The sequence below is a fragment of the Zonotrichia leucophrys genome, chromosome 4, assembly GCF_028769735.1.
Source record: "Zonotrichia leucophrys gambelii isolate GWCS_2022_RI chromosome 4, RI_Zleu_2.0, whole genome shotgun sequence".
Lineage (NCBI taxonomy): Eukaryota > Metazoa > Chordata > Aves > Passeriformes > Passerellidae > Zonotrichia > Zonotrichia leucophrys.
In genome coordinates this window covers 30,870,764-30,892,652 of record NC_088173.1, presented here as the reverse complement: position 1 = coordinate 30,892,652, position 21,889 = coordinate 30,870,764, and the positions used below count along the sequence as shown (strand labels likewise).

The 21,889-nt window shown below is 51.1% G+C and overlaps 2 protein-coding genes across 8 annotated transcripts; one reads left to right on the top strand and one right to left on the bottom strand.

Annotated features, from left to right (window-relative positions):
* The first annotated feature begins 4,320 nt into the window (after positions 1–4,320).
* On the top strand, positions 4,321–11,720 carry HOPX (HOP homeobox). Of its 6 annotated transcripts, XM_064712289.1 has the most exons (4): positions 4,517–4,647; positions 4,950–5,086; positions 9,035–9,210; positions 11,452–11,720. In XM_064712289.1, the coding sequence occupies exons 2-4, from the start codon at positions 5,038–5,040 to the stop codon at positions 11,527–11,529; spliced, it is 303 nt and encodes a 100-aa protein (XP_064568359.1). In that variant the 5' UTR covers positions 4,517–4,647; positions 4,950–5,037; the 3' UTR covers positions 11,530–11,720. The 6 variants fall into 6 exon arrangements, with proteins under 6 accessions (XP_064568365.1, XP_064568359.1, XP_064568363.1 ...); XM_064712295.1 differs by lacking the exon at positions 4,950–5,086 and having other exon boundaries at positions 4,321–4,647; XM_064712293.1 differs by lacking the exons at positions 4,517–4,647; positions 4,950–5,086 and adding an exon at positions 6,397–6,414.
* A 1,881-nt stretch (positions 11,721–13,601) lies between these two features.
* On the bottom strand, positions 13,602–21,768 carry SPMAP2L (sperm microtubule associated protein 2 like). 2 transcript variants are annotated; one of them, XM_064711019.1, is made up of 9 exons: positions 21,620–21,768; positions 20,981–21,023; positions 18,884–18,937; positions 17,765–17,887; positions 16,696–16,809; positions 16,281–16,401; positions 15,130–15,261; positions 14,439–14,614; positions 13,602–13,852 (listed from the first exon to the last, which is right to left on the bottom strand). In XM_064711019.1, the coding sequence occupies exons 1-9, from the start codon at positions 21,717–21,719 to the stop codon at positions 13,744–13,746; spliced, it is 972 nt and encodes a 323-aa protein (XP_064567089.1). In that variant the 5' UTR covers positions 21,720–21,768; the 3' UTR covers positions 13,602–13,743. The 2 variants fall into 2 exon arrangements, with proteins under 2 accessions (XP_064567089.1, XP_064567091.1); XM_064711021.1 differs by lacking the exon at positions 15,130–15,261.
* Positions 21,769–21,889: the final 121 nt, after the last annotated feature.

The window sequence follows — 21,889 nt, the reverse complement described above, 5'->3', positions numbered from 1 at the left end:
CATCTGTGAGTGCTTCTGTTGTGCTCACTCAGCCATCCCCAGCTGTGGCCAGCTGTGTAGAGAAGACCATGGGCAGCTAGCATCCTTTGTCAGTGCCAGCTTCCCAGGAGCTCTCTTTAGCAACCAGCTTGCTAAAGGGAACAAGAATTTTAAATTTAATTGCTTAGGGCCCTTGAAGCCACTCCCTGACACCCAGCAGGTGGAGCAGAGTCTCCATTATGTTCCTTCCTGGTTCATTGTCACTCTGTGAGTCATTCTAGTTGTCTGCCAGTGTCACAGGGCACCACAGGTGGCACAGGGACTGTGGTGTGTGTCACAGAGATGGCCCATCCTCCTCATTGGCTGTGGCAATGCCCAGCAGCTGGTGGCACCAGAGCCACCCCTCCACAGGTGCCTGCCCAGACTGGTCCAACAGAAACCACAGGCTGCCAGCTGCTTGGCACTGCTGCCATGAGGGGGGCACAAGGGCCAGGAACCTGTGGGCTCCCTGGCGTGGGACAGCACAGGGGAAAATTGGTCCTTGTCCCTCATGGTGAAGGCTGAGCAAAGTCATGGGATGGTCACGACCGGTGCTCAGCCTTGAAGCTGGTCTTCAGGGTAGCATTCCTGCTACAACTGAGAGCCGTGGTGGCAGGCAAGTGTTTGGACAGAGCTCATCCCTGCTCTGGGGAGGGATAAAGTCCCTTCATTGACCTTAAAGTATTTGATCACTGAAGTATTTGAGTCAGGAGCTCCAAAAGCTCTCTAGGCAGCTTCAGCCTAGAGATTTAGAACAGAACCGATTTCAGCAGACATTTTCCAGCCCCCATCTCCCTGACTTGCTCCCTAGAGAACGCGCAGCCATCCGAGTCTGTGGAAGGGCACTCGCTCCCCGGCACATTCCCCTGGCACTGCCAGGACAGAGGGTGGGTCTGCAGGACTACCCTGCCCTCCCTCCCAGCCTCTCACCGGCGCTGGGCCGTGTTTTGCTGGGCTGGGCACGGCGGCAGCTCCCCCGTGTGCCGATGCCCTGCCGGCTGTCCCTGCGTGCTGCAGCACGCTCTGCCTACAAGCCATGGCAGCGCTGCTGAAAATCCTCCCGGCAAGGAACTGCACGGATCAGCTCCCGGTTTAGTCACTTCAAAACAATCTGGTTAGTAAGAGTGAGAGCAGGGAGGAAGACTGTACCCCAGGCAGAGATTGCACATGGAAATACCAATGAGATGACACTGTTCTCTGAGAAGTGCTGGAACAACGGGAGGAATAATAAAACACTGCAGTTTCCATCCACACAACTGTATCCCACGGACAAAGTAAAGGCAGGAATCTTATTGGAAGGCACATCTGATTAGTATCTGTCTGGTTTGGATCCCTTCTGCTGCTGAGGAGAGACAGGCTGAACCCTGCCCACAAAAACCAAAGGAAAATGCATGAAGGAGAGAGCAGAAGAGGCAGCTGCTGATCCCAGACCAGCACCCCTGCTCCAGCAGCAGGAGCCACCGGTGCCCACCTCCTCTTGCCCCTGCCCAAGGGCACGGTCTGGGTAAGCACTGTGTGCTGCTAGCTCTTGGGGTGCAACCAGTGTTGCTGCTCTCCTGTAGAAAAAAAGGATCAAAAGAACAATGACTCAGTCATGTTCTTGTGTGTTGGGATGCCCAACAAAGGCAATTGCCAGCTGCACCCTGAAGAACAACCAATCTCTTATGCAGTGATGGGGCAAGTGGGGTATGGAGGTAGAAGTCTCATCTGGTTAGCTGCAAGAGTTGTCCTGTGAGTCAGTACTGACTAGTTAGAAAACTCTTCTCTAACTGAATGGAAGCCAAAATATTCTGTAAAGCCTTGTTTCCAGCCACATTTTTTTTTGGATTAGTGGCCAGAAAACCCCAGCACATCAGGAAAAAAACCCCACTGGTAGACAAAACAGAAGATGGCTTTTGAGGTTCTCCTTTGCATTGGGGTGTTCAGAGGGAGAAAGAAAGCTTTTGCAGTCTCTCTGCCACTTGGGTTGGGGTGCAGTATGGAAAGCATGTATTTTTTAATTCACATACTCAGAAAAAGGAAGAAAATCTCTGCTTAAGCCATAGACAAGTGGTGCTGCTGCTAAGCCTCATTTTCAGGACAGAAAACATGGCAAAATTCAAGACAGACACATGCATGAAAAGGAGGAAACATGATCAAGTCGGAAAAGCTGTGTTAGAGCCCATTCTGATGGCTTGACAAGTTGCTTTCCCCTGCTCCTTTCCATGTTTTTTTCCATTCTGTCTCCATGCAGTGTTAAAGGGACAACAACTGGGCCAGGGTGGGCATGAGCTGTGTGTTGAATGCGCACCCCATCTTGCCCCCAAAAGTGACCTCAGCCAATATCTGGCCATAGAGCAGTATGGATGGTATTCAAGCCTCTGCAGGGGGGGGTCCAGAGCAGTGGGGTGCTGAATGCAGCTGCAGCTGCCAACCCCTCCCTGCAATGCCACAACAAAATTGTCACATGTACATCACAACAGCTGTACTTCTTCTCTCAACAGGAAGAAAGTCTCTGTGATGGGCCTGGATGCACCCTTCGTTTTGTTTCTGTTCAATCTAATTCTGCTGACAAAGGACATCCTCTGGGACAGGATCTCTTCTTATCAGGTGAGGCATAAATTCCAGCAGACTTCGACCCTCTCCCAGGAGGAGAAATGGGGCGTAAAAGATTTCAGAAAAGGTCAGAGAAGCATTAACATGTGCCAGCCAGATGCGCACAGATTTGTGACATGACTTCCACGCTGTCACTGCAGGACTCCCAGCACCTCTGGAACCATTTCAATGGGGTGTCTCAGCCTGAAACACGTCACTGCCAGTGCTCCCACTGCAAGCCTGGGCTGGGTTCACAGGCTAAGAGAAAAAGGGTTTTTCCACATTAAAGGCTTTCTCTCCGTTGACAGTAATAAACAAGGGAAGAGAGGAGCCTATCCTGTTCCTGCAGGTCACGTTACTCACATTTTGCAACTCTCGGGGCACATGCACGGAAGGCAAAAAAAAGGCAGCATACAAATATAGGAAAATCTTTCTGGATCAGAATATTTTCCCATCTGTCCTGTCACCAAGGCTGGCCAAGAGCAGATGCCAGAGCAGAACACAGACAGGGGGCAGATAAGTAGCAATACCCCTGAGAGCTCCCCCAAGGCCATGTTGGTATGCAGTTTGGGAACTCTGCCTGGACTTTCCCACCCTGGGGCTAAAATCTGAGGCTGAATCCTGCTGCAGGGGTCTGCTCCAGCCTCCTTGAATCCACCCTGATGCCCCCAGCCACGGCTCCTGGAGCCATCCCCTGGTCACATCATCCAATCTGCTTGTGTGCACCCATTGCTAGCCATGCTCCTGTTGCTTAGCACCAGTCATAAACAGGACATATTCCTCTGGCCAGGTGCCTGCCCAAGGCATGCAGGATCAAGTCTTCTCCCAAAAACTTCTCTGGCAGCCTCTGAACAGCACCGTTTGGTTTATCAGGCATTGAAGCTATGCCCTGATATTGCTTGATCAATGTCATCCTGCTAGGAAAACTGACACAGGTCTGCCTGTCCTTTGGCACAGATCTCTTTGCAATCCCCTTGCCTTGGCCCATGCTTCCCCCAGCATTACAAAACCTCTAAAGGATGGTCTTGGCTCGCTGCTAAACATACGGCAGGTTTCTTGCCCGGGTTTGTCCATCCACTTCTCCCCAGGCTCAAGGCTCCCTCCCTCTGGCTCCAGCCAGCTCCACAGCTTTTGCATTCTGTGCCAGTTTGAGTTTTGCTCTGGCAGATAATCTCAGCCACTGCAAGCCATACTCAATTTTTCATGAGCCCTTTCTTCAGCCTCTCTGATTTTCCAGCATCCCCTTCCAGCTGTCTACAAACTGAGAGAAAAATCAGCCCCTCCCCACTGCACTCCAGCCCACAAGATGCCTCTTTTTAAGCTGCTGTCTAATGCTCCCAGACCACCACACTGAGAACGGCAGGCTCCTGGGCACTTTCATCGAGGAGACGGCTTTGGCAGAGGATGCCCTGCTCTCCTCCCCATCCCCAGGCAGGCTGTGCCTCTCAGGGCTGCAGCAGCAGCAGCAGCACAGACCCAGGACCCAGTCCTGCCCTTACACCCAGCCTGGCGCTATCCCAGGGCTGCCCAAAGTGACAGCAGGCTCAGGAATGTTAAACCTGGACACATCCCTTGCAAGACACACAGCGAGATGAGACCCGAGCCCCGCGCAGCAGCGAGCGGGGCGGGCTCCATCCGCCCGGGCTGCTCTCAGCGGCGCAGCGGGACGCGGCCCGGCCGGGCGGGACGGGCTCGGCCGCAGCTCCGCCGCACGAAGCGCAGTTTCCGCCGCACCCCGCCTGCACCTTTCCTGTAGCCCCGCAGGAAGCAGCCCCGGCCGGGGCCCCGAGCGCGGCGGGACGCGCCCCGACGGCCGCCGGGTACCGAGAGCCCGCGGAGCGCACGGCCGCGGAGCGCGGGGAGCCCTGCCAAAGGGAGCGGGTGCCAAACCTGAATTACCAGCCCAGAGAGCGGCTGTGGAGCCCGGCAGCTCCTGTGATTTGCGGCAGGTTTTTCAGGTCCCCGCCTGTCAAACACACACGCAGATACTTAAGCAGTCACCCGAGGACCTGCGGGGTTCTTGTTTTACACACTTCTGGTCCCTGCCAGCTGCAGGTAAGCACAGGCTTTGAGCTGGGCCGCTGGGGTGGGTTTGCAGTTGGGGATGGGGTATGGAGGCAGGAGCTCCCCTGTGAGTACTGATGCTGAGGAGGTCGGAGCTGCATCCAGCAGGGCAGGAGGGCTCATGCCCGGGGCAGGCACAAGAGAGCCCAGGCAGGGCCACCACTGTGTCCTGCCTCTGCTGCAGCAGCTGCTGTGCTCCTGTTTGCTTTGTTCCTATCCGATATTATCTTCTAAAAGACTGGACGGGTAGTTTACAGGATGCATGACAGGTGTTTTTTCCTTATTTATGGCAGGGCCCGGTTTATTTTTAAAGCCTCTGTCCCACCTTATCCTGTGCGCCATGCTGGCTGATGTTATCCACAGCCACCCCACAGCAGGAGGATGAGCAAAGCTCAGGACAGGACACGGCTCTGCAGCAGAGCAAGGGAGGGTAAGAGGGCTCGTTTGCCTTGAGAACTGCTATTTTGATCCCTGCAGTGGCAGGAAATAGCTGCAAGCTAAAACCAGAGGCAGATGCCTCCAGTCACATCCCAGCGTGACAGTGGGAGCACTGGGAAAGGGGTCAAGAAGCCCAGCAGAGGCTATGGAGCCCCATCAGCTTGGCAGGAGCTACTGCTCAGAGAGATTTCCAGGAGCTTTGGGTGCAGTAAATCGTCAGAAAGCTGCACAGCCAGCCAGCTATTGTGACTACTGTTCAAAAAAGCAAAGCTGAGCAAACAGAGATCATGTCTTTTCTGGAAAAGTGGCAAATTTCTGCCAGGATTCTAAATGCTGACTGCACTAGCAGTGCTGGACAAGCATGCTGGGACACAGAAAGATGTCCTTGCCCATTTCAGGCCAGAGCTAGCTCCTCCCTGCTGGGGAGCTGGGTGCAACCACAGGACATGGGCAGAGTACTATATATTTATAATAAGACTTGCAACTGGTGTCCATCAGCCATTAGTTTTTGTCTGCTCACTCCAAAATGGCCCTGGAGGTGCATTTTAATGCCCTATCAGCCACACTAAGAGCACCAGGTGCTGTCATGTACATAGCAATGCTGGCTGGAGCTGCCCACAGCCCAGGCCCACTTGCAAGCTTCTGCTCTCACATCGCTCTGCCTAAAACCACCACAGTCAGAGCCAAGTGTGAATTCCCCAGGGGTCCTTAGCTTGACACTTAGGACAGAGCAGGTGTGGGGGCTTCCCTGTGACAGTGCATCTGGCATTGTCATTTCTGCCTGGGTGAGTAAACTCCAGCTGAATAACAACTGCAGCCCCACAGCCCTGCTGGATGGCTAACATTCTTTGCACTGAAAAGGCATTTTTTAAAATGTTGTCAAAAATTTAAGAGGAAAAAAGCAGTAAGAAGTGTGCTTTTCAGCAGCTAAGCCAAACAGCTGTGAGTCTCCATATTTCTGCCAGGCTTAAAGAAATATAAGTGAACCAATCACCTTTCCTGTCCAGGGAGAGATGTTGGACAGCCTGAAGCCCAGCTGCATGCCTGGGCTTAAACAAAGCTCCATTTAAGAAGTGGGCAGGTGATTAGTGGTCTCAATCGGGTCAGTCTGGCCATTTAGGTGCTCCTGGTGCCCTGGAGTCCTGTCATATACCTCTAAATATATGAGGTGCCAAGTGCTAGAGGCCATATGCTGCACAGGGGTCATAGGGCTCCTGAAAGCCTCAGGACATCGTGGAGTGATGTGGGGAGACCTGCAAAGCCCTCCAGGAGCCCCGGGGATTTTGCGTTTTCCTGCAACCCATCTCACAACCTTGAGAGGTAAAAACTGTACTCCTTCCAGAGCAGGGATAGAGGGGACATAAAGAAAAGCCATCAGGCATCACATCCTACATGCTGAGGCACCCCGAGCTGCCAGCAGATAGAAGATACTGTGTCCTGTGGGGAAACGCCTCGGGAACCTGGAGATAATCAGAAGCAGAAATAGCTGTGCAGGTGGAACATGAAAGGTGAAGCATGAGCTCCCTATGCAAATCCATGCACTCACATCAATGTACATGAATGCAGCAGGCTGCAAACAGTGATTTATGAGCTGCCAAGGCATGTTGCTGCTGGTGGCCCGGGCTGGATGCATGATCTGGAGGTGATGAGGATCCCTTTGTGGCTGGGCTTTCTGTGGGAAGGGCAGGTGGCTCAGTTGTGTGCTGAAAAAAGAAGAGGCAGGACCTGTGGCCTGAGCTTGGCCTCATCTGCATTTTGGCCTCATGGAGAGCTTGGCAGCCACAGTGCTGTAGATCAGCACCTCAAGTCCAGGGGATCTCCTTCTACCCCTGCATCTTTTCCAGAGGTCTACAAACATCTAAGGTAGGTGAGCAGCATTCAGCAGACTCCTACTACCTCACATGAATGAGGTACTGAATTATGATGCCCCCTTCCTATATGGATGCCTTTGAACAGAGCTGACTCCACGAAGCCCAGGCAGCTGCAATGCACCACAGACAAGGCCAGCTTGGCTTGCAGTCCCTGGGGTTAGAGATGGTCTTTCCTCAGTCCACCCAGGGCTGGTGGGTCAGACTGTCTGTACTTGTACCAGCACTCTATGGCCCTCAGAGGTGCTCCAGTGTTACACAACCTCTGTGTTACAATCCGTATTTACCAAGTGACTCAAGTGGAGTGGGCTGTTTCACAACCAGCCCTGGTCTATTTATAAGCCCCTACTCAAATACCAAAGGATTCTTTTATTAGTCAAAGCACTTTCGGCAGAGGAGGCTCAGGGGGATCTTTGTTTTATGAGGTAAAGTTCAAAGAAGAGGATCTCTCCAGCCTCTCACTGTGCCTGGCTCTTCACAAGCTGCAAGACAGTTTTGAAGCTGAGCTCCATCCTAGCAGTTCTGTCAGCAAGAGAAAGCCCTGGGGCATTCAGTACCCCAGGGTACCTAAAGGTGAGTTACCAGCTAACCAAGAAAGCAGTTGGGTTCAAACCTGTGCAGTGGGAGTGCAGCATGATGGATGTTCCAGGATTATACTCCAGAGCCAAAGGGAAAGAAAAGCTGGACCGCAGTGTGGAAGCAGGGCAGGTCTGCAGCAGATGGCCCTCAGGAATCCCAAGAAGGGCCAAGGGCTCCTGGCAGCACTGGAGAACCAGCAACACCAACCAGCCAACCTGGCAGAGATGGGCAAGGCAACTGGGACAGCAGGAGAGCAGATCAAGAAAGGCCACATTTTGCAACCAGCTCCTTCCCAGCCAATACCCCACAGCCTGGTTTCAAAAACACCACAATGATTCAGCATCAAGGGACTTGTACATGCTGTGTGGGGGCAGTGCCACGTGTTTTAGTTGACTGATTTAGCAAGCTCGACCCTCTGCCATGTGAAAGCAAACCTGAAGCCCAGCAGAAGAGAGGTGTGGGACTTAGCCAAGATGCATTTGCTTTGCTTGTTCTTTTGGGCCAAATCTTCCAGGGATTATGCAAAGCACAAGTGGGACAAGGGTAACTCTGGAGGAAAACATGGGCTTCTTGGTGCTGCCTTTGCTGGGAGCACCTAGGACTGACCCCAGTCAGAGGCAGCAAGTGCTTGAGCAACAGACATACACTGGGTACAGTCCTTGAGGATTTGAACACTTACACACCAAAACCCAACCAATCAACTAACCAGCTCAGTGATGCTCAGGAGCAATAGGACTAACTGTTAATGTTTGTGGTAACATTAAATATTTCTTAAAACAATGCACTCACCTTCTCATGGCCAGCATTATGTGATGTCTGGCCACAGTGCTAAGAGAAGGACCAGGACACTGATCCTGAGGAGGGGAAACAGCGTGGTTTCTGGATCAAAGACCATGCTCCCAGAAGATCGTGTATGCTCTGTTTTATCATTCCTTTGCACAAACTTGCCTGATCACTGGGAAGCAGGGGAAAAATAAATAAGCAACATCCACTAGTTTAGATATCAGATATTCTCCCTCCACCCAGAGGATAAATAATGTTTTCTAACGAATGTCTTTAAATTAACCCCCTGAACATGCCCATTGCTGTGACATCACTCCTAAGTGACGCCCAGGCCTAAATAGGGCTGTAAACAGGAATCGTTCCCATGGGAGTGACACTGGCTATAAATACAGCACCAGGGGAGTGCTGAGCAGCCTGCAGCTTCCTGCCAGCTGAGGATGGTGAGACAGCTCAGCGCTGGGCATTGCTGCCGTGTGCTCTGCTCGCTGCAGTGAGGAAACGAGACAGGAGTTGCTGGGGGCTGGTGCTCCCAGCTGAGCTGCCTGGCATGCCTTTGGGGAGGGAGTTGAGCCCTGCTGCAGCCAGAGGCCACAGCTGGGGCCGGGGGGGGGGAGGTTGGTGGGGATACGGACGGCAAATCTGGGGCTCAGCAAGTGTGGCCCCCACTGGCCACTCCCAGCTTGAGCAATGACACCAGCCCCTCTCAACAGTGCCTGGCCCCATAGCCCTGCCCCAGGAGGAGATGGCCATGGAAAAGCCAGTGATTCCCACTGAGGAGCAGCTGGAGGTCCTGGAATACCACTTCTGCAAGGTGAATAAGCATCCTGACCCCACCACACTGTGCCTCATCGCTGCTGAGACCGGGCTCTCCGAGGAGCAGACTCTGGTGAGTGCATGCCCCTCATCCTGCCCCTGGCACCAGCCCCGCTCCCCCTGCATGCCTCTGTGCCCCGCATCTCCTGCCTGCCCTGGTCTAACATACACCTGTCTGTCCCCCCAGTGCTTCCTACAGCAGCTCCTGCCCTTCTCATGCTCCCCCCACACGCCTGCACTCCCCTGTGCCCCTTGTGCTCCCTGAGTGCGCTCCCTGCACCACCGTGCACCCTGCACTCTCCTCACTGCACCCACAGGTCTCCTCTGCACCTCTGCAACCCCCAGCACATCCTAACTGCACCCAGAGAGCTCTAATGCAACACAGCACCTCCCTGTACCCCACATCCTTCCTGCACTCCACGTGTTTCTGCTCCTGAATTTACAACCCGTGCATGCTGTTCTTCCAAACCATTTCTGGTAGTCTTGGATGCACAAACTACTGCCGGTTTTAATGTCTGAAGAAACTACTGTCATTTTAAAACAGATAGAGGGTAGATGCAATTCCTGCAGGATGTGCTGTGGGACATGCTCAGGCTGTGCACCTTTCCCCCCTCAGCGTCCCAAAGCCCCAAAGTCAGGCAAGTCTGTCAGCCTCTCCAGGAGACATAGAGGCCTCCAAATATCCCTCCACAGGGACAGGCTGCCACTGCCTGGGAATGCCACCAAGCCTTGTGATCCAGCTGGCTACCTGCAGGCTACCGTGGGCTTCAGAAACAAACAGCTTCTTCCCAGTTCCTTCAGGTGGCAGTGCAGCTCATTGGGATGTAGGTGTTCACTGGACCCACGGCGGCATTTATGGGTATAGAAAGGAAATCCATCCCACTGGAAAGTTAGCAGCAGTTTGCAGAGAGCTGCCAAGCCTGGCTCTCCCTCAGCAAAGCCAAATTGGCAATGTCAGCATTTAGCCTGTCCCGGGGAAAGATGCTGGAACAGCATCCATTGCACACATAGTCCTCAGCTGGAGTGAACTATGCTTTGGTGACAGGCAGGTATCAATCACTGCTTGTTTGAGGCAGCAAGGAGGCAGTACCCCTAAAATACCTTTTTCTTCATAGAAATGGCACTAATCCTTTTTATTCCCCTACAGCAACTTGTAAACACCGGCCATATATGCCCAGGGCACCTCTGTAGGTGTCTTAAAATCCTCCGTGATAGCTATCTTTTCCCACTAATCCAGTGTGCTCTGGAGATGGAGGTCATGTTAGGGACAGGATCAAGGCTGGGGTGGTGAGCTGCAAAGTGCCTGCATTGCGTAGAACACAGGGAATCATTGCCCCTGTCATCTGGAGTGTTTTATCATCTAGAAATAGCAGCCGTTTTAATTAAAAATTCAGTAACGATGAGATGCAAAGAGGAGATCATGATTTAGGACAGAAAGTGAAATTTTTAAGAGAAGGCTAGGCTGTCAATCATATGGATGTGGTCAAAGGCAGTGCGAGTGTGAGAGGCACTTATAGAGAGCACTGTGGTTGTATCATTATGGAGCATAATAGCTTCAAAAATAACCATGAACAAATATAGCAACAAAATGAACTGCAACAAAAGGAATCACAGGCACATTGCCAAAGAAAAGGCTGAGCTGTGCTTCCGGCACATGAGTAGTATTTCTTTTCTTCTTTGGTTGCTTCAACTAAATACATTTCATCTAATATTTTAAATTGTGGCTGTCATGAAGTGGCATCAGCAGCTTTTGGAATAGGCTTCCAGATGCTAAGTTACAGCAGACATAGTGCTAACATAGATGTGCATATTACCTTAAAACTAAGATGATTTTTAAACAATTTTCAAAATAGATTTGTTCTTAAATTTGTTGGAAAGCCAATGTGCTGTACTTCTCATGCTTTCTGAAACAGGTGAGCTTTCAATTCCTGTCAGTTTGGAACTTGCAAAGGATTTTTTGACTTCTCCAGTCATTTAAACAGACACCATCTCGCTCCTCAACCAATCTCTTACTCTGCAAGAAAAACCTGGGCTCACAGCAATAAAAAAAAGACTCACCCATGCTGTCAAGGTCTAAGGTGAGCTAGAGAAATGAGTTTGAAGGAGGTGCACATGTAGGTTACAAGACTGTTCGGTCAGGAGCAACCATCCTGGCTGCCTGCACTGCCTGGGAACAGCACCTTGCTACAAGGCAGCAGCACCATGAGTTCCCCTCACCTCGTCCCACGTGCTGACATCTGCACCTTTAGGAAAGTGATTTGGAGGCTTTGCTCAGCCCAGGGCACTCAGTCTCTGCTTTGTTCTTCCTCTCCAGAAATGGTTCAAGCAGCGCCTGGCGGAGTGGAGGAAGTCTGAAGGGCTGCCCTCAGAAAGCGGGTCTGTCAGGGACTAGAGGATGCTGCTGCAATCCCCTTGCCTCTTATAAAGGATGGTGAAGCTCTGCAGTGGGTTTTCTTGGGGCTCTTCTGTTGCAATAGGTTTTGTGATACAAAGTCATACTCTGCTATTTAACGTAAATCTTATTTAACATGTACATAACCAGAAAAAACCCACTATATAGAAATATATATATATATATACACACATGTGTGTGTATACGACTTTTTATGGCTGATAACCTATCTTGTGATTCCAACCCATTAACAGCAGCTGCACAAGAAAAGGCAATTTCATGCCCTTATTCCAGGCTTGCAGAAATTTTGCCATGAGATATGTTCAAATATAGAAGGAAGAAATAAAGATTCTTTTTCCTTACAATCTCCAGAGGCAAAGTGTGTGTGTGAGCTTTAAGGTGCAGATCATCCAGAGAGCAGGGCATCTGGAAAACCAAAGTGTTGTTAAAGTGACCTGATTTGGCTCAATGGGCCTAAATCAGCTATGGATACTGCAAACCAAGTGCCTACACCACAATCAGACGAAGCCAAGTAACCCCTGAATGCCTTTTTTACCTTTTTGTTAAAGGTCACCAAAGAGAAAGAACTCATGGGTTGTTCTGAGTTTTTCCCAGTGCAATTAAAAAAACCCAACATTTTTAAATGAGAGGAGCTGTGCTCTGTCCTGCTTGTGCTCCCTGCCCCCATGACAGGAGGCAGACTCCTTCCTCTGGAAGGGCAACACTTCTCCCAGGCAGCCTCAGTGGGCACAGTGGGTTTTCCCTTTGCCATGAGACCGCCATGGGCAGCCTCATCTCCTAGGGCACCTGTGGGTCCATGCATGGCAGCCCACACAACCCCACAGACCTCCTAATCCCTGGGTGGCAGAGGCTGGTGGTGCTGGGGTTCCCCCACAGCATGGCGGTTTTAGGGGGAGACCCCAGTCTTCCCTGGCTGTTCTCAAGCCTGAGGAATGCAGTTGCACTGGGGCTCTTGCACAAAGTCCAAACTCTCATCCATCCTGGCACAGAACAATGCCTGGTCTAAAAATAACCAGCACAATTTCCCAGTGACCTTACCTTGTTCAAAAGGCTTCAAAAGTCCTCTGCTTAGTGGATTACTGAATCAATTAATGGATCCTCTGATTAATCCCCTTCTGGTTTGTGGTCACCTGCCTCTACTCCTTTGGAAGGAGAATCAGCTTAACAAAGGGAAGATTAAAATACATTGGCTCTGAAACTGCCATATGCTTTCATTTGTGGCTTTTGTCCCTTACTGGTGAGCATCTCTCTTGCCTCAGTATCTCCAGCCTGTCGCCAGTGGTTGGGCAGCCAGTGCAAAACACACTGACCCTGTAGGAAGCAGATAAAAGCATTCTCCCTTTATGTCATGCCCTGCACAGGCTGTGTTGTTCCCCCGCAATCCATCTGCAAAACTGACTCACCCACAGACCTGACTGGAGCTCAGAATCTGGTCTGCACACTCTAGCATCAATACTCGTTTTCTGCTTAGCCTTTGAAACTTGCCTTCTCTCTTACACTGAGGGTAACTCTGCTTTTTTGAGTTAGGCTCCAAAAATCCCAATGCAGAACTCTCTTGTTTTGCCCAGGGCCACACAACTGAGTATCTGAACCACACAGCTTTAACCCACCTATGTAACTGGACCTGCCTGTTCTCCAGGCATTTGAGAAAACAGGCCCCAAATCCAAGCCAACTCAAGATACATTGTAGCCTTTTGCATTTCTACTTCGGTCACAAGCATAAAACTTTTAAGTGGCAGTAAGAAGATCTTCTTACTGACACTCAAAAGTTTTGCTAAACTAAAGTTTTGCTAAAACTTTAGCAAAAAATTTTAAACCCAAATTCAGGAGTTGTGTTGCATCAACTTAGTGTGTGCTTTTGAGTTCAGTTTGCCACACTTCCCTGCATGAAAGGACAGTTCCTTTGCTGCCTTCCCCCAGCAGTTGTTTCATTACTTCTTAAACTATTACAGCAAAATAATCAAGAAAGAAACTCCAGACATAACCAATCCTAGGGAGAGAGTCTTCCCACATTAAGTTGGATTCTGTCATTTTCCTTGATGACTATTCTTAAGGAATGATGACTTTATTTTAACTCCCAAAAGGCGTTCCAGCTGAGTGCTGCCTCTGCACTGTGTTCAAAGAGATTTTCCAGCCAGAGCACAGCCCGAGAGAGTGATGTTCCAAGGGGTGATGTGGGCAGATGGCAGGAGCTTAGCGCCTAATTGGTTGAGCCAGTTCTGCGAGCCGTGGAGTACAAACCGCCTTCAGAGCACTCTCTTTCACTTTGAATGCCTCTGGGTCGAGTGCAGTCACACGAGGTCTGGAGGAGAGAGGGTCGGAATAGTCAATCCTGACTGCAGCAAGGCCACCTGCCAGCTGCCTGTGAGCTCCCACACCTTCACCTAAGCCTGCCCTTCCCTGTCAAGGGAGGACAAAAGGCATCACACCTCCAATGCTGTCCTCAGGAGAGGAGTATCTCTCACAGCCACTACAGCCAGGCATTCCCCCACCCTCTGTGAAACATCCTCCCAGCACTTCCTGCAGACTGGGCTGAGGTCAGCTGCAACATGCTGGGCAACAGGAGTGTATTACACTCTGCCCTTTGCCAGATGGTTGCTTTTTATAGTTGGAATTAATAACAAGTCCCAACCAGTAATTCTGCTGGAATTAAAGAGTTCCTGTTTCTTCTCTTTTGACTCATTCTACCTCAAAATGGCTTTTTAAACTGCAATCCATGTAGCATTAACTCACCCAAACATATAAAACCCAGGCATTTTGGAAGTGGAAGAGCACTTCCCAATCTTGGCCTAATCTCTCTGGCCAAACACAAATGAACAAGGTGCCATGAGCCACACAAAATGGGCTGGCAGCTGATTGTTTCCCCGGGACAGGGAAGCAGTACCTACCTTGAGGAAGGCTGGGCCAGCCCCAGAATTCTTTTAGTAGGCACTGCACGCTTGGCAGCCTCTGTGACAGGCCACTCGGGATCCCGCGCGGGCATGAAGTTCGGGTGGAGTTGTTTGGGCTTCGACAGCTCAATGGTCCGAGGGCTTGCAACTATCCTCCGAGGTGAGGTGGAAATCTGTGGCAGAATGGGGGGAAGGTCTTTAGAGATGCTCCTGGCATTCAAGGGTGCTCAGCCTGCAACCAACTCAGAGTTTCCAGGTTCACAGGCACTGACCGCACACAGATGGGACACAATCATATCCTCAGCTGTGTTTGGCACCAGGCAAACTGCAGAAGAAGAAATCACTGCCTCGTCAGTCCCACAACCTGCCCTCCAGCCTCCTGTTACTCAGAGCCCTTTGTCCAACCCACCCCCAGCACTGGAGATCCCAGTTAGACACTTGTCCACCTATCCCCATTCCTACAAGTGCAGGTTAGGCACAGCTCTGCCGTTCTCTGGGGATATGTGTTGGGAGTCAGTTCATGCTCTGAATGGAGCACAAGCCCTGCTTTCCAGCTCAGGAAGCAGCTATGCCAGCCTCATGGAGGGCAGCACATCCAGGGCTGACATGAAGAGAGCCACAAGCGACTGAGCACCTGTGCCCACTCCTCTGCCAGAAGTCCCATCCATGTGGGGTGATGCTGCCTTACCGGAGCCATGATAACACCAGGTTTGGTGTGTGTACTGCAGCAGGTCATCTCCCTGATCAAGGGCACTGCCAGCTTCTGCACCCGCGTCGATGCACTGGCCTTGACTGCTAAGCTGGAAACCTGGGTTGGCACCTGCACGGACCCAGAATGGGGGAGGGACGTGCAGACACAGAGCTTGTACAGCAGCCCACAGGGACATGCTCCCTCTCCACAGGGATGAAAATCCCAGCACCCTCCCTCTGCATACATGGTCACTCTGAATTTTCCAGAATCCATTACTTTTTCCACCTGAACAATTAAGTCATTTTGGTGCTACGTATTCCCCAGCTGTTGCCCACTCAGAGCCAGGAGGGGAGTGCCTGTAATGAAAGCCTATGTAGTCAGGTAAAAGTACAGAGAAATTCCTTCCATGTTTTTTATATTCATCTTCCTGCCCAAATCAAATAACTTCCCTGCTAAGGAGAGACATTCAGATTTCAGGGTAAATTTGCTGCTATGGTTAACTGCATTCCTACAGAAAACATGATTACTTCTCCAGCAGGGGACTTCTTCCAAAATTTTTCACAGGGTTACTGTTGCCCAGTTCTGCTCCAGCCCAGACCCCCATTTCCCAGCCCCAGAGGCAGCATCCAGAAAACCTAGTCTTTGCCATGGAAATTAGTGTAATCTGAGATTGCTCCAAGCCCTTTCACCCCTGCCAAAGCAATGACCCACCTAAAAGGAACAAGCTCAGAAATATAAATCAGGCTTCTGGCAAAATGCAGTTAAAATACACATAGTAGTTGCAATCTCATGCCCCCTGTGTACTCAGACAGGAGCACAGCTGCCCAGCTACAAACATGACTACTCCCTAAGAGCTAAACATGCCATTTCTGTCAGGTTTCTCCACTTTCCCAGAGGATGCAGCCCAGATGCCTCCCTTGGCTCTCCTGCTATACTAGGCTGCTCCAACCTGGCTGGTTTTTGTCCCCCAGCAGGAGATTTGCAAAGACAACAATTCTTCTCTGAAAAGGCAGTTTCTTCCAGTGCCATAAACTGCAGCAGAACCGGGCAGCTTCTCCCCTCCACACACTGGGCACATCCAGGGGTGGGACACAGGACAGTTTGCTGCATCCCTGCACCCTCCAAATCTCACTGAACCTCCTCCTCACCTCTCTGGGGGGCATGAAGTCTGGGTGCAGCCCCTTTGGCTGGGCAAGCTGCAGTATCCGCTTGGAGGCATTGTAGTTCTGTGCAGCCAGGGACACAGGCCACTCCGGGGTATCACGGGATCTGGAAGCACAGAGTCATGGCACTGCTACTCACAGATGTTCTCCAATCTGGCAGCAGCTGGGTTCTCTAAGACTCACATTTTGCTGCAGCAGAAGGCAGCTTTATATGGTGGGCATTTCCAGTGTAGAACTCATCCCATGAGAGAATCCAGAAGTTTTAATCCCAGCAGAGACCCTGCTCTGCATTTTTGCCCTCTGTTAACCCATCCTCTGTTCCTGCATTTATTAGACACCACTGATGCTACAGGACCCAAAGCTCTACCTATAGCACCCTATAGGCTTTCTAGCCTCTCACCTTTGTTCCAGGTAAGCAGGGAGGAATTTTTTAGGCTCAGACAACTTCAGCAGCCGTTCAGAAGGGTAGCCATACTTTGGTAGCAGGGGATTCCCACCGATTACTGGTCTGCAACTGTACAGAAAGAAAAATTTTTGAGGAGGAGTACAGAAGAGCTAGCAAAAGGCAACTGACAAGAGAACATGATCCTTGCAGATGGTAACCTAACTCTGGTTAAACATCCATGCCCGCTGCATGAACAAAATTTGGCACTGGTGCACATGGAAAAGCCATGAACAAACAGGCATTTACACCTGAGATTTCCTCACTTTAAATGTTGTTGGCATCTGAAGAGTCCTCTTTTAAGCACTCTTGGTGCACTGCTTTCAAAGTCTAGGCTTTTCCTGAAGCTGTTCCACAACATCTGGCAGTGTTTATGTTGGTCAGCTCTGCCAATTTGGAAACCTCTTTTTTACAATGGCTTGATAGCACCTTGTGCCCTTGTAGCTCCTTTCATCTTGGTGTCTCTCCTAGTGCCTTGTTCATCCAGCTTTCAAACAAGCATAACTGTTGGAATATGCCTGTCATCACCAGGGAAGAAGGAAGAAGAGGTAAGAAGAAAGGCAGGAAGTGCTGTTGAATGGACACCTTTAGCAAGAGACAGCAGCTCTCAGGAGGAAGAGAGCTCATAATTGGTGATAGTGGCAGAGCGGAGAAAACTACAGACATGCATATCTTGACATTCCTTCAGGTAGAGGAAAGCCAGGAGTGCAACATAGTTTCATCTCCATTCTCATTGCTAAGACTTCTCACAGACTAATAACCACCACTTTGACTCCAAAAGAATTTCATCTTCTCCAAAAGAGCTACAAATTACTTGTTTCAAGTAATGCAGCACCACTGTAATTTATACTTTTTACATAAATTTTCATTTCAATTCCAAAACATGATCTATGTTTTACACCATGCAGTGACAGCAGAGGATTAAGTGGAAGATGGCATCTCCCCTTTCCCTGGGAGCCAGAATACCTCCCTAGAGAATATGCTCTGAGCTGCCTCCTTCTCCAAGATCTGCTACCACGTCACTGACCTGCGGCCATACTTGGTAAAATCTTTCTTGGGCTTGCACAGATACAAGGTTCTTGCAGACGGTCGAGCTGTCATAGCACCAGGTGTGAGGCTCCATATTGTCTCTTGGTTTCCCCATACAAGCCTAGCATGAACAGCAAGGTTATCAAATTTTAGTAACAGACACAAGTGTGAAATGTGTTTGCTGGGGCTATCCTTCCCTGCCTAGGATGGAACAGACACACACACCCCTCCACCCTATGGCTCCCCACACCTGCAAAGTGCCACTAGAAGCCCCTGAGCATTCTCCTTCTGTGGCTCTGAATTTCCCAACACTCTCCTGCTGGTTGTTGTCAACTAAAAGGAAAAGATTCTTAAAGTGATAGGTTTTAGTTACCAGTGGATATGCAGAAAGGGTCCTTTCATTACATCTCTGAAACCCCTGGAGGAGTTTCATCACTGCATTTCTTTTGCCTCACCATTACCACCCAACTATACCACAGGTATGACAATGAAAATAGTAACAACTTTACAGTCAGGGTGTGCCATGGAAAGTGGGTGAGGTTTTATAGGAGGTTAGTGGTTACTCTCCTGTGCCCAGGGCAAATTTGGAGTTGCTCATCCCTCACTGAGAGGCCATGATGGGAGAGGGTACAGGGTGGTTGGGACAGGGAACAGCAGGGCAATGGGTTTGTGGAGCCTTTATTCAAGACCCATACAAATAATGGAGAAGAGATGTTATCAAGAGACTGTTGCCCTGGCTTGTCAAGCTGTAGTTTGATCACATCACATCACACAGACAGCAACTCTGTTCCTAAAGCTGGACTGTATCCTCCAGGACAGAGCATCCTGGCTCCCATGCTCTGGTCACCTTGCACCACACACCATCCTACCCCACAACATCTCAGCTGGGCAGCTCAGATCAGATGGGGCAACAAAGGCAAGGCTCGGGTCAAGCCCAGGGTTTTGACTGAGAACTTGAAAGAGCAAACTGAAAGCAGCCCTTCAAGTATAGAACATCTCAGTCTGCTTTACTAGGGGCAGAGGGGAAAGGAGTAGCAAGACAATGGCCAAGGGTCTGCTCTGGCTGAGTCCCATCAGTCCCCAGCCCCTGAGCAAGTCTGTTTGACCATCTACTTACGTGGGACTGCTGGCTTGGCAGAAGACTGGCTTGGGGTCTGCAAGTACCTCTATCCTGCCAAAGTTACAGAAAAGGACAAACATGCCATTAACCATACAGTTAAACCAACAAAGCATAAAGAAGCTACTGCTGTACTCAAAGCCATACAAACACTCTCAAAGCCCTGTGCTTTTGCCTCCTTTCCCCTGAGAGAGTGTGTTTAAGGACCTCTATCTTCAAGTACTTTCCACCCATTTAATCTGGCAAACTCACAAGCCCATGAATTGTTGTGTTTTCTCTTGGACTGCAGAGACACAAATTTGCAATTCTGCCTCCACTGATGGCTGGAGAGTAGGAAGGAACTTTTCTGGTCAATAACATACCCTAAAACAGGTACAAGAAGGATGATCTCCCAGCCTATGGGAGCCCAGGTGAACAAACACCTGTTATCACCACGTCATGGTTTACTAAAAGGCACCATGGAGACAGCACTGTGTTTCCACATGGCTTTAGGAGCACATTTTATTTCAGTCCATTTAGCACAGAGGTCCTAGATGCTGTATAGACACAGGAATGTACATAGTCTCTGCCCTAGGAACAGCTCCAGGAAATGTTTTTACTGAATACACAACAGACCAAAACCTTTCATGAAGATCAGGTATCACTTTTGAGGCCCGAAGTCCCAGTACTTTATGAGCATTAGTACAGAGAGGAGAACAAGATAATCCAGTGCCACAAGTGTGTTACACAACTCCTTGATGTCACAGACCAAGCCCATACCCACCCACTGGGGCTACAGGTGCCTACCCACAGCCAGCTGGTGAACAACCACACTGTGCAGGCAGCTGTGGAAGTGCTCCACCATGGAAAAAACACAGAAGGTGGAAGCCTGAGGCATTGCTTCCCTGCCCCATACCACCTGGCAATGCAACAGCATGGCCCTAGAGAAGAGCAAGGACACCAGCAGAGAGAGATACTTGCCAACAGAAAACAATCTGTGCTGTGGGGACACACCTGTGGTTTCTCTGATGGGGCTAATACTGCTAGTAAGATGCCAAGCCCTGGCATATGCTTGTGAGAGAGCTCAGCAGCACAGAGATCCCTGAAATGGCAGGCTGCTGTTACAGCATCGTCACAGCATGAGATGCCTGTCACGCCTAACTTGGGCCACAGAGCTGCAAACACAGCTCCTGCTGAGATCCCACAGAGGCAGCTGCCTGTAGGACTTTGGCTCCCTGCCACCAGTTCAAGACAGGACACGATCAGGAAGGCAGACCTCATTTCAGGAGCCAAAACCCAGTTTAAGCTCTTTAGTCCCAAGCGGGTCCCCAGAGGGTTTTCCTTGCAAGGGGGTGAAGGATTAGCACACAGAGGTTCCCCCCAGCCTAGCTGTGTTGCAGAGCTGGCACTATCTCTGCAAGCAGGCTCCTTGCTGTTCCTCAGCTGCTGGCACAGATCCAGCACACAGCCACAGCCAAATCTAGCACAACATAGTGCACATGGCCCTAGTGTCCCACAGTGCTGTGCAAAGCTTGCATCATGATCCAGCCAAGGAATGAGGCACACATACCTTCAGATCAGGTCTCTCAACTCACTTGGCAATGTTTTTTTGTTCTTTTTCCAATTACAAAAAGAAAGATTATATTTATCGTGGCAAAAGCTCTAGACAGACAGGCATTCTCACTCAGGATGTACCTTCAGCAGCTCTGCAACTTGAAGGGGTTAAACCACCTCACTGACAAGACAGCCCTGGTGGAGCCTTTGTTGTTTGGGCCTGTTCATGCTTCCCAGCAAGGCCTTGCTTCAGCCAGACACAGAAACACCTCCCCTGCATTGTCTGAGCATTCACACACTAATTGCTTAAGGGAGATTAACTCCTTTTGAGATCAATTCCTTGTAAAGCAAAGAGTCACAGCTTCCATTTTAAAGGGGCAGGATGGTTGGATGTTTTTCAGAAGATGAGGCAAGGGCAAAACCGGACATAATTTCCCCTCAAGTGTTTATCACAGTGTCATCCTCTACACTGACTCACTGCTTGGTGTAAATCCCCCACTGAGCCCTCTCAAGAGACATGGGGCACTGGCCTGAGCACCCAGCCAGGAGGGGACTGCTTCTTACCTGCTTCGCGGGTACACCCACATGCAAGGTGTGTAATCTGACACTGCAAAGACAAGAACAGGTGAATTTAGAAGCTTGATAACACCTAGAGCCTGGGCTGCCTGCCCTTAAGCATGTAATAATCATATGGCAGATGAAGTTTGTGCATCTCCTCAGGACAGTTGCTCAGCAGATGTTTGTACTGCTTTTCCCTGGTACCTCCTCTCCAGTGGCTGCTCCTCGCGGGGGGATGCGGGCAGCCCCCAAGGCTGCAGGACAGAGCACCCCAAGCACCAATGGTCACCAGCCCGCAGGCTCCCACCTGACTCTACAGCCAGCCCTTATGACTGCCTCCAGCAGCTTCCAGGGGAGGTTTCCAGAACCTCGGGGAAATAGCAGCTGTATTAAACTGGGACCAGGTGCCAGTATAAAACAACCAGGGGTGTGGGATACGGGATGACAGGAAAACCAGCCACGTGCCCTGGCGGCAGCGATGGCCATGAACGGGGGCCGGCACCCCGCAGTCCCGCCGCGGCGGCCGAGGCCTGCCGGCGCCAGCCAGCCCGCCGCTCCCGGGAGCCCTCCCTGCCCGAGCCCACCGGGGCCGGGCGGAGGGGCCGCCCCCGCCCACGGGTCCCGGGCCGCTGGGGCCCCACGCACCGTGCACGCCGCACGGACCGCCCAGGCACCCGGTCGCCCCCATGGCCGGCTCCAGGCCGCTGGGGCCCCACCGATCGTGCAGGCACTGGGCCGCCTCCATGGCCGACCCCGGGCTGCCCCGGCCCCAGGCACCGTGCAGGCACCCGGCCTCTTCCATGGCCGCCCCGCCCCGCCCAACGGCTCCGCCCGCCCCGCCCGGCCCGGCCCGGGCACGGCCTGTGCCCACAAGGGGTGACAAGGGCCCTGTCATGCTGGCCGGCCCAGGGTGCC